Source organism: Rhinolophus sinicus, chromosome 7, assembly GCF_057876585.1.
Source record: "Rhinolophus sinicus isolate RSI-liver-muscle chromosome 7, RSI-T2T, whole genome shotgun sequence".
NCBI lineage: Eukaryota > Metazoa > Chordata > Mammalia > Chiroptera > Rhinolophidae > Rhinolophus > Rhinolophus sinicus.
This window is the reverse complement of record NC_142507.1, coordinates 54,110,718-54,124,623: the sequence shown is the minus strand read 5'-3', so window position 1 is coordinate 54,124,623 and position 13,906 is coordinate 54,110,718. Positions and strand designations below refer to the sequence as shown.

At 49.2% G+C, this 13,906-nt stretch overlaps 1 protein-coding gene across 1 annotated transcript in view; it reads right to left on the bottom strand.

Moving 5' to 3' along the window:
- The window catches only part of IL6R (interleukin 6 receptor), a 44,038-nt gene that overhangs the window by 9,516 nt on the left and 20,616 nt on the right, over positions 1 to 13,906 (bottom strand). The window contains exons 4-8 of the mRNA XM_019713304.3: positions 13,423 to 13,604; positions 12,982 to 13,148; positions 12,345 to 12,486; positions 2,347 to 2,399; positions 1,183 to 1,252 (exon numbers count right to left, since the gene is read on the bottom strand). Coding sequence (XP_019568863.3) covers positions 1,183 to 1,252; positions 2,347 to 2,399; positions 12,345 to 12,486; positions 12,982 to 13,148; positions 13,423 to 13,604 — 614 coding nt within the window. The remainder of the gene's footprint in view (positions 1 to 1,182; positions 1,253 to 2,346; positions 2,400 to 12,344; positions 12,487 to 12,981; positions 13,149 to 13,422; positions 13,605 to 13,906) is intronic.

The following is a 13,906-nucleotide window of genomic DNA, read 5'->3' as shown; positions in this document are numbered from 1 at the left end:
AGCTTCCCAAGCAGCCATGTCCCTTCACAAAGGAGTCCTTCCTGTGGCTGCCAGAGAGGCACCCTGGACCGGACAGAAAGTCCATTTAAGCAAAACCAGGGACCCATCAAGAGCTTCATTGGTCATTCAGAGATTTCTAGGAGGTATCCAAGCGGACAGGTCAGCCAGGCAGTGGGTACGTGAGTCTGGGTCTCAGTGGGAAGGTCAGGGATGGAACTACAACTGTCCATCAACCCACAGACGCCCTTGAAGGACGTCTGGATGAGGTCGCCAGGGAGAATGGCTGGAGAAGACTCGGGGGCCCCTCCTGCACAGTCACCCCTGAACTGCTGCCCCAACCTCCTGCCATTCCACCCACATCATTGAAGGTTCATTTCAAATGGCGTTGAACTTCCTGTGACTCCCCCAGCTACACATGCTCTTGAGTACCTATAGTTCATGTGCTTTAGCGAGGCCTCCCCTTTGGTTGGTACCGCGCTCTGCTCTCTGTCACAGTTACTCCTTTACCTGGTCAGCAGCGGGCCCGGGGACTGCAGAACCCTGGGGAGCGGGAATGCCTCAATTCTCTGAGTCCCCAGCCAAGCTGAGCTTAGCCCTGGGTACCTAGCAGGTCGGCCATCCGTGCTCTGCATGAGGGAGGGCATTGCAGCCAGAGGGCACAGCTCGGGCAGCCAGCGCCAGGCGTGGAAAGGAATCTGCCCAGGCAATGAGGCTGAGGGCTTCCTCAGAAAGCCCATCAGCCGGCCATCAGAGCTGCACACAACTGCACCTTCGGGACCCCGTGAGCCCCGTACACATAGCAAAACTAACACAGCGCCTGTGGGCTTGTTCTCGTCAAATGTTGCTAAGTTTTCCTTGTCAGGCAGAGGGAGTCAGGGACACTGAAATCAAGGGCTCCCCAAACCAAGATTCCCCTCCAGGTGCGTTCCTTTTCCGACTCCAATCGTGTTGTTTGCAGCACCTTCATGTGTGTCCTGGGCCAACTGTGACACAGGTCGCTGATTTGTCTCACCCTTCGTAGGGCCCACTCGTTATATCTTAGCGAACAGCACCAAACTTGGACAATGAGGTAATAAATGAATATTTCTGCCATTGGTCCTTTCCATTAAGCAGACGGGCCCTTTGCCAATATTCCCAGATCAGAAAGGACTTTCTGTGGAGACAAGCTTTCGTGCTCCTTACCTGGGATGCTTGTCGCATTTATAAATTCCTTGAAGAGAGTGCTTTCCTCCTCTTCATCAGTAGTAAGTGCCTAAAAAAGATATTCGTCAGCGGAAGCCCGGTTCTGCAGATGTCACAGTCTTCAGGAGGCAGCTCAGGTACCACCTCCAGCCCCTCCCTGACCCCCGAGGCATTCCTCTCGCTCTCTCCTGTACCCTCCAGTCCTGATCTGTCACTCTCAACTTTTGCACTATTATTCACATCATTTGCATCTACAGCTCACCTACTCGAGGTGGGCATTTCTTCCCACCTGCCTCTCCACCAGGAGCTTCAGGGCACGGCACCTTCCCCTGTTGTCCTATGTCTGGTGCCCGGGCGCAGGAGCCACCACTTCCTGGATCCAAGCACAGGACTAGGTCTGTGACCTTGGGCAGATTTCTCAGCCCATGTGGCTGTCAGTTTCCCTCCCGCTCGGCACCGTGAATCTCAGTTCATGTGAGGACCAAATGAGACCGCGCGTGCTAGGCGCAGAGCCTAGCTCACCTTGCAGGTTCTCAGTCAGTGTCGGGTCCCCTATGCCCTGTTTCGGGGCTCTCTGGCCCCATAGGCCTGGACTTCACCCTGGACGTGCTCCCGCCATCCCGGACAGTCCGGCATTGACGGTGGGTAGGGTGCAGGACCCCGCATCCTCCCGGGAGGGCCCAGCTTCAGGAGCCGCTGAGCTCCCAGCCTAGTATTTGGGAATAAGGACCACAGAGGGGATGCCCATTGGGTGGGAAATTGGATTACTCAAGGATTTGTTAAGCAGTTTCAGGGGTAATCCTCTTTCCAGATCATTATGACACCAGGAGGCCACAGGAAAGCACTCCGCTCAGAGGAACTGAATCTGAGTCACACGCATGCTGAGCCTAAGCCGCTAGGGCGTCCTGAAGCTCAGAGCAGAGTGAGCAGCTGTGAGAGCCAGGCCAGCATCACCCCAGACTTCACAGGGCCACAGCAGCCCTGGGATGGGGCAACGCTATCACCCCATTTGCTGAGGCTTAAAAAAGGACGTGTAACTTGCCACGGCCACATTTCTAGTAAGTGGCAGAGCTGGGGTTTGAACCAAATTCTGTCTGTTGCCAGCCCACAGCGCTAACCACTAGATGCTACTGCCCTGACCCTTTTACTAGAACAAGAGCTCACCTGTGTGGAGGGGGACGCCTCCATCTTGGTCTCAGCTGGAGGACTGCTGGATTCTGGGGGGAGAAGAAATGTCATTGTTAATGATTCATGGACCCCCAAGTCCTTTCTGATGGGCTGCAGATGCAGAATAAAGTTCATCACATTATTTAAAAGAGCATAATGTTTTGGGCCAGCCCAGTGGCTCAGGCGGCTAGAGCTCCATGCTCTTAACTCCGAAGGCTGCCAGTTTGATTCCCACATGGGCCAGTGGGCTCTCAACCACAAGGTTGCCACTTCAATTCCTTGAGTCCAGCAAGGGATGGTGGGCAGCGCCACCTGCAACTAAAATTGAACACGGCACCTTGAGCTGAGCTGCCACTGAGCTCCCTGATGGCTCAGTTAGTTGGAGCGCATCCTCTCACCCACAAGGTTGCCGGTTCGACTCCCGCAAGGGATGGTGGGCTGTGCCCCCTGCAACTAGTAATGGCAACTGTACCTGGAGCTGAGCTGTGCCCTCCACAACTAAGACTGAAAGAACAACAACTTGACTTGGAAAAAAGTCCTGGAAGTACACACTGTTCCCCAATAAAGTCCTGTTCCCCTTCCCCAATAAAATCTTTAAAAAAATAAAAATAAAAGAGCATAATGTTGGAAATAACCAAATATCCAACCCTAAGGGATTAGCTGTATACATTATAATATAGACACATATTGCAATAGCCCCTAAAAGTATTTCAGAAAAATATTGAGGATGTGCTGTAATGTTAAATAAAAAAATGCAAGGCAAGAAAGAGTTCACATAGGGCGGCCGGTTGGCCCAGTGGCTAGAGTGCGGTGCTAATAACACCAAGGTCGCTGGTTCAAGTCCCACTGGGGCCAGTGAGCTGTGCCCCCCACAACTAGATTGAAAAACAACGACTTGACATGGAGCTGATGGGTCCTGGAAAAACACACTATCCCCCAATATTCCCCAATAAAAAATAAAAATAAATAAAAAGTTCATACGGTTTGAACACTATTGACAAGTTAATTACGATGGCTGTAGCTGCCCCTGCTGTATGACATATAGGACTGTTTTAAAAGAATAAATCCTGAGAGTTCTCATCACAAGGGGAACAGTTTTTTCCTTTTTTCTTTTTCTCTTTCTTTTTATTGTTTCTATATGAGAAAATGGACATTAGCTGAACCTATCGCAATGATTTCACAATATATGTAAATCAAACCATCATGCCATATGCCTTAAACTTATACAGTGATGCAAGGCAATTATTTCTCAATAAAACTGGGGAAAAACAATTAAATGAAAAATAATAAACATTTTGAAAAAACATTGTAATTTCCTTCTCTGCACCTTTTTGCAATAAAAAGTGTTTAACATAAATGAGTTCTTATCTGCCTGGGTGGGTTTAGTACACACTGACCTGGAAGGGATGTGGATCGGGCATCTTCCCCAGGCCCCTCCCCCTCCATGGGAACAGTGTGTCTACAGAAACCCCCAAGTCAGCAGAAGGCCAAGCATCAAAGTAAGAGTGTTGACCCAAAGACAGGCACAGCGGCAAACACAGGCCCAAGGGACCGGGAGCTGAGCTGTGACAGGCAATGGGGGCGGAATGCTCTGGATTTTAAAATATTTTCTGAAAAGTTCATCATTTTTCCATCAAGAACTTAAAAATACCAGAGAAAGCCTCCCTGAGCCAGGAATCGAATAACCAGCAACGGGGGGAGGAGAGGGTGACCCTGCTTCTGCTCCAGACAGAATTTCCGGCAGGAACATGCCATCCCCAGGAGGGGAGAAAACCACACACTGGCAGCCTTGGTGGGGACATGAGAGCTTGTTCAGTCTCCCTCCCCATCGTACAGAGAAAACACAGAGGCCCAGAGAGGGAGGGCAACTTGTCTAAGGTCACACAGCAAGTTAGCCCTGAATCAACTTAGAATCAAGGGAAGGTAGCCCGTCTCTCATTCCTCTGTGTTCCTCCCAGCCGAGGACACTTCGACCCAGAACAGAAGGTGACTGAAGGATGAACAGAGAGTGTGCAGGCACTAGAACGAAAGCTAAAACCAGGACATGGGGCAGTGCTACATAGAAAATATTGCTGACCTTGGAAGGTCATGCAGTCCAGTGGTTCCCAAACCCAGCCATGCTCGGCATCATTTAGGTTCCATCCTTAACCTACGGCCTCATTCAGAATCTTGGGGATGGGACCCAGATATCAGGGTTTTTAAAAACCCTCCCCCCCCAAACCTAGAGAGACATTCCAGGAAGAAACAAAAACCTGTATAGTTTCTAGCCTCAGCTCTGGCCCCCAACATGACAGGGGGTTCAGAGAAGGATGCTTAACCTTTGGCGGTAAATTTTATTCTGGTATTATCTCAAATAACCCAGGAATGTTACCAGAATGAATAAAGGTTTTCTAATGTAGAATAAAATGATATTCCATGACAAGACTTTTTAGAAATCTCCCTAGATGACCACATTTTGTCCCTTGAGATGGGAGGGACAACTTTTGCATCATTATTAATAATAATCATTTCCATTTTCCAGGTGAAGAAACTGGGTTTGACAGAAATAGCTTATAGGTTAATAATGCTAATAGCATACTAATAAAATATTACTAATATTTCTAGCAGCAACCTTTTGAGACTTACTACACACCAGTTCTGAGGGGTTTGTTAGCTTGTGCTATCCTCTCATCTCACCTTCACAGCCTCTTGTGAGGAGGACACAATTATCCCCGTTTTACGAAGGCATTCTTTTCTGTTTAGGCAAAAGTATTTTATATTTCTCCTGCACGTATTTCACATTTCACTTCAGCTGGTATGTTGGGTGAAGAGGGGAAAGAGAAATAATTACCATTTCACTGGCCCCCTGTGCACCCAAGTGCCAGGGGACAGTGGTGGTGACAAAAGAACAGCCACAGTGATTGCGACACCTAACATTTATCGAGCACTTACTATGTGCCAGGACCATATTTACCACTTAACATGAATCGACTCACTTAATCCTCATAACAATACACTGAGATAGGTACTGTCATCATCCCCACTTTACCGATGGGGAAACTGAGGCACAGGGTGGTTCGATAACTTGCCCCAAGCTTTGTAAGAAATAAATGGTAAAGCTTTCTGGCTCCAAGAGTGATTATTTTCCCCCCTTTATTTTAAAAATCTTCTCTCGATTGAACGTTTCTAAAGATTCAGGGGCTGTATCTTCCTCATCTTGGTAAATTGAAAAGCTGCGTAGTCAGTAAAATTTAATTATGGAAAATCACTTGGGAAAAAAGACTATTGGAAACATTAACAGTGGTTGCTGTTATGTGTTTTCCTTGTATTAATATTTCCAAGGTTAGAAGATGTATTTTTATATTATAACAAGACAAATGAATAACCACTCCAATAAATGAGATTAATGGAAAACCACATGTGAGTTATGGTTTGTTTGGTGTTTTTATTCCCCACACATGAGTTTCTAAAACAAGAAACTTATGTCCCTTAGTTTGAGAATTGGTTTGGGTATGCTTGCTTGGGTTTTGGAATAGAGAAATCCAATATAAAATATGGCAGAGGCCTACCTATAAGATGTGTCACCTTGGTCAAGAACTTAACCTCTTTTAAACCTTGTTTCTGCATTTCTTAGCATTCCTCCTATACGAATCACCTCGATCACATACTAAAAGGACCTAGCACTGACCCAGTACACAATATTTGTATAAAAACCGACCCAATTCTCAAGATTAAGAACAGAGAACATAACTTGTAATGTACAGCGGTGACCATAGTTAATATCGCAGTGTATATTTGAGTGTTCCTAGTTCTCACCACAAGAAAAACATTGTGTAACACGTGGAGCAATGGATGTTAACCAAACTCACTGTTACGATCATTTCACAACACACACAAATATCAAATCATGTTGCACACGGAAACTGCTACAATATTACATGTCAATTATATCTCAATAAAACTGGGGTGAGAGAGAAAAAGAACAGAGAACATAAAACATTATTTTTCTAAAAAAAAAAAAAAAGTTTAAAATTGTATATGATGGTGAAGATACGGGCTACCAGGCGGGGCTGAGGGATTGGAGTACAGAGAGGGAAAATAGGGGTGGATTGAGAATTAAGAGGAAAAAGAAGGAAAAAGGAAGCCAGAGGGTAGCAGACGCATGAGGGAGCAAGGAGAGAGGGGTGAACCACAAAGCCAGCCGCTCACAGGAAGTGGCGGGAGGACAGACAGGGAGACCCAGAAGCTGCGTGCCAGGCAGAGCTCCTGTTGTGAGTCTGCTCACTCCCTCACTCGACTTTCACACCTCTCTTCACAGCCTGTAAGCCACTAAAGAGAAAGTGAACCACTGTTCCTCCATTTGAGCCAAAAAAACAACAACCCTAAAACACCAAGAAACCTCACTGAGCAGCTGACAGTGTCCTGGGGAGACCGAACTGGCCTGCAGCTGGGGCCCATCGGACTGGGATGGTCTATAGACAAGTGTACAGGGGTGAGGCAGGGCAGTGTGGACTGCTGAGGGGTATGAGGTGCCACAATGGCCTTGCTTCGGGGCTTCTGCCCTGGCTTCATCCTCTCTCTTGTGAAATAATTAACAGTGATGGTAAATGACAATCGCTATGTTTTACTGAATTGTTTAATTTTACGTCCTTATTTAGCAAAATTAAACGTTGGTGACCTTATTTGGTCCCCAAAACTCTTTGTGAAATTTTACACACGTGTGAAATCCCACAGTCTAGGGACCTGTGAGCTATGCAGAGAGGTTGGGTTGGGCAGCGAGGACGTGGGAGGAGGTGACACGGAGATAAGCTGGACAGAAGGCGTGGCATGAGGCCTGAAGGACACGCGTGCGGAGGTGCTGGGCCAGGTTCAGTCCAGCTGGAGGGAACGTGGTAAATGAGGGAGAGCCAGGCACAAGGGCCAGGGAGCAGGCAGCTGAGAAGGCCCTCTGCGCACGCTCAGGAGTTTGAACTTCCCCGGGGAAAGCCACGGGAGGCGTGGCTGTGGGCTGGGGAGTGACAGACAGGTTGGCAGTGATTTAGAAAGATGCCTGCAGCACTGGTGTGGACGGCTGTGCTTGCACACAGAGACGGGGGTCAGTTAGGAGGGGGTGTTGTAAAATGAACTCCCCCAGAATGGGATGGTTTGAGATGACAACATGTAGCTGCAGGGATCCAGACCAGGGAGACCCACCTTCCTGGAGGGTCCCTTAACACCCCAAAGGCCTTGCAAATGCAAACATTTAGCACCTCCTCCAGCCAGTGTGATTCCCAAGAATGGGTCTGCTCTGCTCGCCATCTGCCATCTGCCCCTCGCGGTGCTAATTATTTTCTGGGCGTAGGTGAGCAGGGTATGAGACTGAGCGACAGGGATTTGTGAGGACCAAGGAATAACCCTCTCATGCCCGACGGGCTTTTCCCAGGCACTTTGCCCTAAGCTCGCTTTGCAAAGGGGCTCTCGGGGACCCCAGACTCGCTCGATGCCAGCCCTGTCCATACTGTCAGAGAGGATAAATCAGGGAGACCTACCCTGGCCAGGGCTGCTGACCAGCTGCCCTGCCGACGTGTAACCCCTTCTTCCTGCCCTGACATCAGTGGCACATTCTCAATCAGTGACTGCGGCACGGCTGTCAGCAGTGGCCTGGCCCTGAGGGCCGGCAGGAGCCCCAGACGTGGGACTCCGGGCCCCACCCTCATCCAGGGAACATCGCTGAGACCACAACATGTGTAGCGGCGGTGCCCCCGCCTCAAGGGGGCAGCACCTGCTGAAGTCCAGGCTCGTCAGCCCCCTCCCCCCACCCCTGTACCTCACTGGCAGGCAGGCCTTCCAAGGTGCCCAAAAGCCCCTCCCAAGGCCTGTCCCTCAGACCTCCCCCGCATACACCTGTGCTCCAGCCTCCCCTTGTCCACAGTCCATGCCTTGGCAGCTGCTGTTTCTTCTGCCCATAATCCCCATTCTAGCTGGGACACTCCTACACAGCCTCCAAGACACAACTCAAATGTCACCTCCTCCAAGAAGCTTTCCTGCTCTCCCTCAGCTGCCCAAGAACTGTCTGTTCCACAGCCTTATCACACTAGGTTACAATGAGATGCCCCCCAGCCAGCCCCCAGCACATTCTGTAACCACTGGGAAAGCTTGCTCAAAATACACACTCCACACCCCCCTCATTTCCAATTCAGCAGACCCAGGGTCATGGTAGCCAGGGTAGTGATTCTGGGGTGCTCACAGCCCCACCCTCTTCACCCCAAGCACCAACCAAAATGGCACTGTCATTGCTAATCCCCTACATTTGCAGTATGGGTTATTAGTTCTAAAGGACGTTTTTTCACTGGACTCCTAAAAACTCTCCGCAGAGGATCACATAGGCCATGTCCTGCCCACTTTACAGATGGCAAGACTGAGGCTCTGGGAGGTAAACTAACTTGACCAAGGTCATACAACCTGATTCCCAGGTCCAGTGTACTTCCATGACCTGGGCTGAGAGGCAGGGGCAGCCTGTCTGTCTGGGCAGCCAGAGCTGGAGGTCCTGGGGATCAGGAGACCCACTGATGCCGTATGAAGTGCACACATGTGTCCCAAACAGCCAGGTAACTCCAGTCAGTAAAACAACCTAACCTTGTATCCTACCCTCCCTCTTATTTTCCAGAAGTGATCCCCAATTTCCAACCTAATCCTTCTTGCATCAGAGTCACCCAAGTTCCTCTTGTTCTGACCTCAGGGGAGAGGGAGCAGCTGGTTTCTCTCTCGGATATATCCACCACCAGCATTTTGAAGACCCAACCCCCCAAAACCACACATTACAGGATGGAGAGTTCAAACACTTTAGCTGCTTATGTGAGAAGACGCCAAGTGTTTGGCGTGAGGTCACATGGTCACTCTAGCAAGCACAGTGACCAGAGGCTGAAAAGCCACAGACTGTGCCCCTTCTGCTCTACCATCTTCCACTGGGGGTGGGACATCAACAATTTAAAGAGCAACATCCAGAAATGAGGCCAGGTGCGGGACAAGGTGATCAGACAGGTGAGAAACCCACAAGCCAGCCCATAAACAGCCTGGGAAACAGGTGCAGGTTCTCTGGGAATATTCCAGAAGCATTCAGAGAGCGCAGACTAGCAGACTTGTCATGGGTTACCCCGGAGAGCAAGACCCAGTGAGGCCAGAGTGGGTTCAAATAAGAAAGAACTTTCTACTTCCATAGAAATTTCTCCAAAGAAGATACACAAATGGCCAATATGCACATGAAAAGATGCTCAACATTGCTATTCATTATGAAAATGCAAATCCAAACCACAAAACCACACCTTTTAGGATGGCAATTATAAAAAAAAAAAAAAACTAAAAAAAAAACCCCAGAAAATAACAAGTGTTGGGGGCGATATGAAGGAATTGGAACCTGTGTATTGCCGACAGGAACGTAAAATGCTGCAGCCACTTGGAAAACAGCAGGGTGGTTCCTCAAAAAATCAAAAATAGAATTACCATATGATGTAGCAATTCTGCTTCTGGGTACATACTCAAAAGAATTGAAAGATGGGACCCAAACACATATTTGCACACTCCTGTTCACAGCGATAGCAAAAAGTGGAAGCAACCCAGGTGTCCATCCACAGGGGATCAGATAAACAAAATGCAGTCTACACACACAATGGACCATCACTCAGCCTAAAAAGGGAGGAAGTTCTGACACTGGCTACAACATGGATGAAGCTTGAGGACATGATACTGAATGAAATAAGCCGGTCACAAAAAGACAAACCCTGTGCGATTCCACTTATATGAGGTGCCTAGAGCAGCCAAACTCATAGGAACAGAAAGCAGAATGGTGGTTGCCAGGGGCGGGGGAAGGGAGGAGGGCACCGTTAGTGTTTAACGGGGACAGAGTTTCAGTTTTGCAAGATGAAAAGAGTTCTGGAGATGGACGTTGGTGATGGTTGCACAACAAGGCAGTGTACTTAATGCCTGTGAACGTATACTTCAAAATGGTTACGATGTAAAGTCTAAGTTATATATATTTTACTACAATTGAATTTTTTTTTTAAGAAAGAAAGAACTTTCTAACAAACACCGGATTTCTGGAAGCTGTCTGTGACCATGTAAATAAAGAGGCTGAGATAAAAGGAAGAGAGGTGTCAGCCCGTATCTAGAACATTCCCTCTGCACAATGCTGTCATGATTTTCTCCCCTGGCAAAGACTCCCAAGGCCGTATTAATGTTTGACATTCAGCTAGTGTGTGGGCTGTGGCTCAAAGTGCATACAAATCAAAGACGACTAGGGACGAATCTCACGATCTAGCCTGAGATGTTATGATTTATTTAAATGGTCTTCTAAGTGAGATACAGTAGTTAGGCTTCCCTTCTCATCCAGGTCTTAGTAGGAAATAAGCTTTTGGGAAGAGGGTCCAGGAGAAAGCTGCCTCCACTCTTGATGGACAGGTGATGGGGAAATCACCAGCAAAGACCTGAGCCTGCACTTGACACTGTGTACATCCACTGAGAAGGACATCCTAAGCCCCAAGCCTGCTCCTCTGGCTCTCCTGGGACCAGACAGACAAGGACCCCAGACTGCAAAGCCAGGTTAGAGGAAAAGCCATCCCATCACAGCATCCATTCATCCATTGGGGGGTAAAAATGTGCAACCTACATAAAAGTCTTCTCCCCGGGACCACGGGTGGCAAAAAGGCCTGGACAATGGAGGTCATTTTTATCTTTTCCTTTTTATCTACACGCAGTAAATGGGCATTGTCATTTATTTTTAAATTGCCTGGTATTAAAGAATGGCTAGTTTGGTTCGCTTCTGCAGTGTGGCTAAGGGGATCTGACACTGAAACAAGGATGGAAGCCATTCTACAGTAAGAATAGTGGGAACCATGGAATGGGCTGCGACAAGGGGTAGTAAGCTCTCCATCTCTGGAAGCATTCAAGCAGAGGCTGGGTGACCACAGTCTGGGTTGAGGTGAGAGAGATTCCTGCACTGGGTCTAGGTCTGATCAATTCTAATTTTTCAGAGGAAGGAATCAAAAGATAATGTCTCACATTGTTTTCTCAGAAAAAAATCCAAAACAAAATAAAACAAAAACAGCCATTTTAGGCTGTTCGTCAGAGTTTAGGAAGGTACCAACAGAAGAAACAGAAACAGAAAGTCCAGCCACTTCCTTTAGAAAGCAGGACTCCAAATGGGACAGGGTGGGGCAAGCGACACTGGCTGTTATAAGCCCTTCTTTGCTTCTTGGCCTTGGGCTTGTAGTAATTGGATGAAAATTTGAAAAGTTAAAAAAATTCCCATGGGGGAGAAAACATTCCCATGGGTTAATAAAAACATTAACCATGCAGTTACTAAACAATATATTTCCAAAAAATATTTAATAACATGGGAATGCTCACGATATTTTATATCATGTCTATAAAATCACACACACACACACACTCACACACACTCACAGTACCTAGAAAAACTAAATGTTTACTAAAATGTTCTCACTGGTTTTCTCTAGGTGGTAAAAATACCGGTGATAATTACTCTTCATATTTTTTCTGGAATTTTCCACGGTCTATAACAGACTACTTTCAACAATTCCCCAAAGGCAATTATTATTACCTTGCACATCTTTCTAAAAATAAAAAGCATTAGTAAGTGTGATAAATTAAATATAGCTACACACTCTTTGCAACTTCTCCCACCAAGTTGTGAAATGACTTCCCGCAGCCGTGTTTCTGAGTTGGCCTCCTGGACGGTGACAAGCCACCCGGAGAACTGAGGGCCACAGCCACCTGCCGGAACCACCCGTCACACATGTGAGTGAGGCTGCCTGGGACCACGCAGGCCTGATACAGCTGCAGGGGTGACTCAGGCGACACCAGCACAAGAGTTGCCTCGCTGATTAATTTTCAAAATCTTGACCAGATCAATGGCTGCTATTCTCCCCGCCCCCGGAGTTTGGGGGTGACTTGTTACAGAGCAGCAGGTAACTGATACAGTAACAGAGCTCAAACATCCCTCCCACACCCTGGCACAGTACCTGTCCAGGGGGTGCCGGTGACCTCCGGGCTCCACTCGCTCCACTGACCGTGGCCAAACTCCTCCTGGGCACGAAGCTGTACCACGTGCCTCATGCCGCTCAGGGCATCGTGGATAGTCCACCGATACAGAGGGTCCGTGACCTGAGGGCAAAGGTGCAATGACTCTGGCTGGCCCCAGTGAGGCAGCTCCACAGAGCATAGATGTCCCCCTGCCCTTCAGCTGGTCCAGTGCTGCCTCAGCTGGACACAGATGCTCCAAAGGCTGACACCACCCCCGCAGCTCAGAGCGAGACAGGGTGTCCTCAAGGCCAGCACGGGCAGAAGCTGGACGTTACTGCCCCGCCCCTTGCACTGTAGGGTGCTGCAGGCCACCCCTGAGCCATGCTCATAGTCCTACACTCCTCCCAGGCCACTGTCACCCTCACAAACAGCCTGTGAAGGGGAGGCTGACCCAGCATTATTATTCCCACTTATAAATGAGGCCACCGGAGTGGAGAAAGGCTCAGGAACTTCCCCAGCGCCATGCGGGGAATGCAGGGCAGGACCCCAAACCCAGGGTTTTCTTCCCAGTGCCCTCTCTACCAGCCCTGAGTGTCCAGGGGCACTGTTCTGTCCAGAAGGAAAAGGAGACTTTACCAGCAATGTCGTGAATGTCTTTGACCTCTCAGGCCGGTATCGGAGCTCAAAGTGCAGCCTGTAGAAATAGGAGTTCCAGGAGGGGGGGTCTTGCCAGGTGACACTGAGCCAGTGGGGGTTTTTGTCCACGAGGGTGACCTTGATGTTGGAGGGTGGGTCAGGTTGCACTGTGGGGAAAGGGTGCATGGCTTCTATGTGGCAGCAGGTGTGCTGCTGAGGAAAGACCCCCGGAAGCTATGCAGACCCCCAACAGCAGGACGACCCCCAGCCGCAGCCCACGGCCCTCATCAGACCTCTGGCATGGAAGGAAAGCCCCCCAGGCCCTCCAGCTCACCGAACCCCTGGCCCAGCCCCTCCCTGCCCCTGCCTGAAGCCCTGAGCAAGCAAAGGAGAGGGAAACAGCTGGAGGGTACAGAGGGCAGCCTGCAAGCGCGTACGTACGAATTTCGTAACCCTCAAATGATTGAGGTTTGCTGGTCTTGCTCCCAACATGGTTGGCGACGCACAGGGATACTATGTAGAAAGAGTTGTCCCCCTCCGGGACCAGCAACTGGCAGGAGAACTTCTTGGATTCCTGAGAATACAGGCATGGCTCCTGGAAGACCTTCAGAGGTGGGCGCTGACTGAAGGACACAGAAGAGCACGCTCTCAGCTTCCGCCCTTGCTCGGGAGGGGAGGGGAGGTGGGCAGCGGGGTCTGACCACCAGGGTGAATCCCGGCTCCACACTTAGCAGCCCTTGTGACTTTGAGTACATTATCTCCTGTGGGCCTGTTGGCTCACGTGAAAATGGGAATATGAACAGTACCCAGCTCATAGCGGGGTGTTAGGATGAATTGAAAACCGAGTGTCGAGCCTCTCGCTTAGCGCCTGGCACAGCGGGGCAGACGTACACTCAGCCAGGGCATGGGGGTCTGTGATGCACCT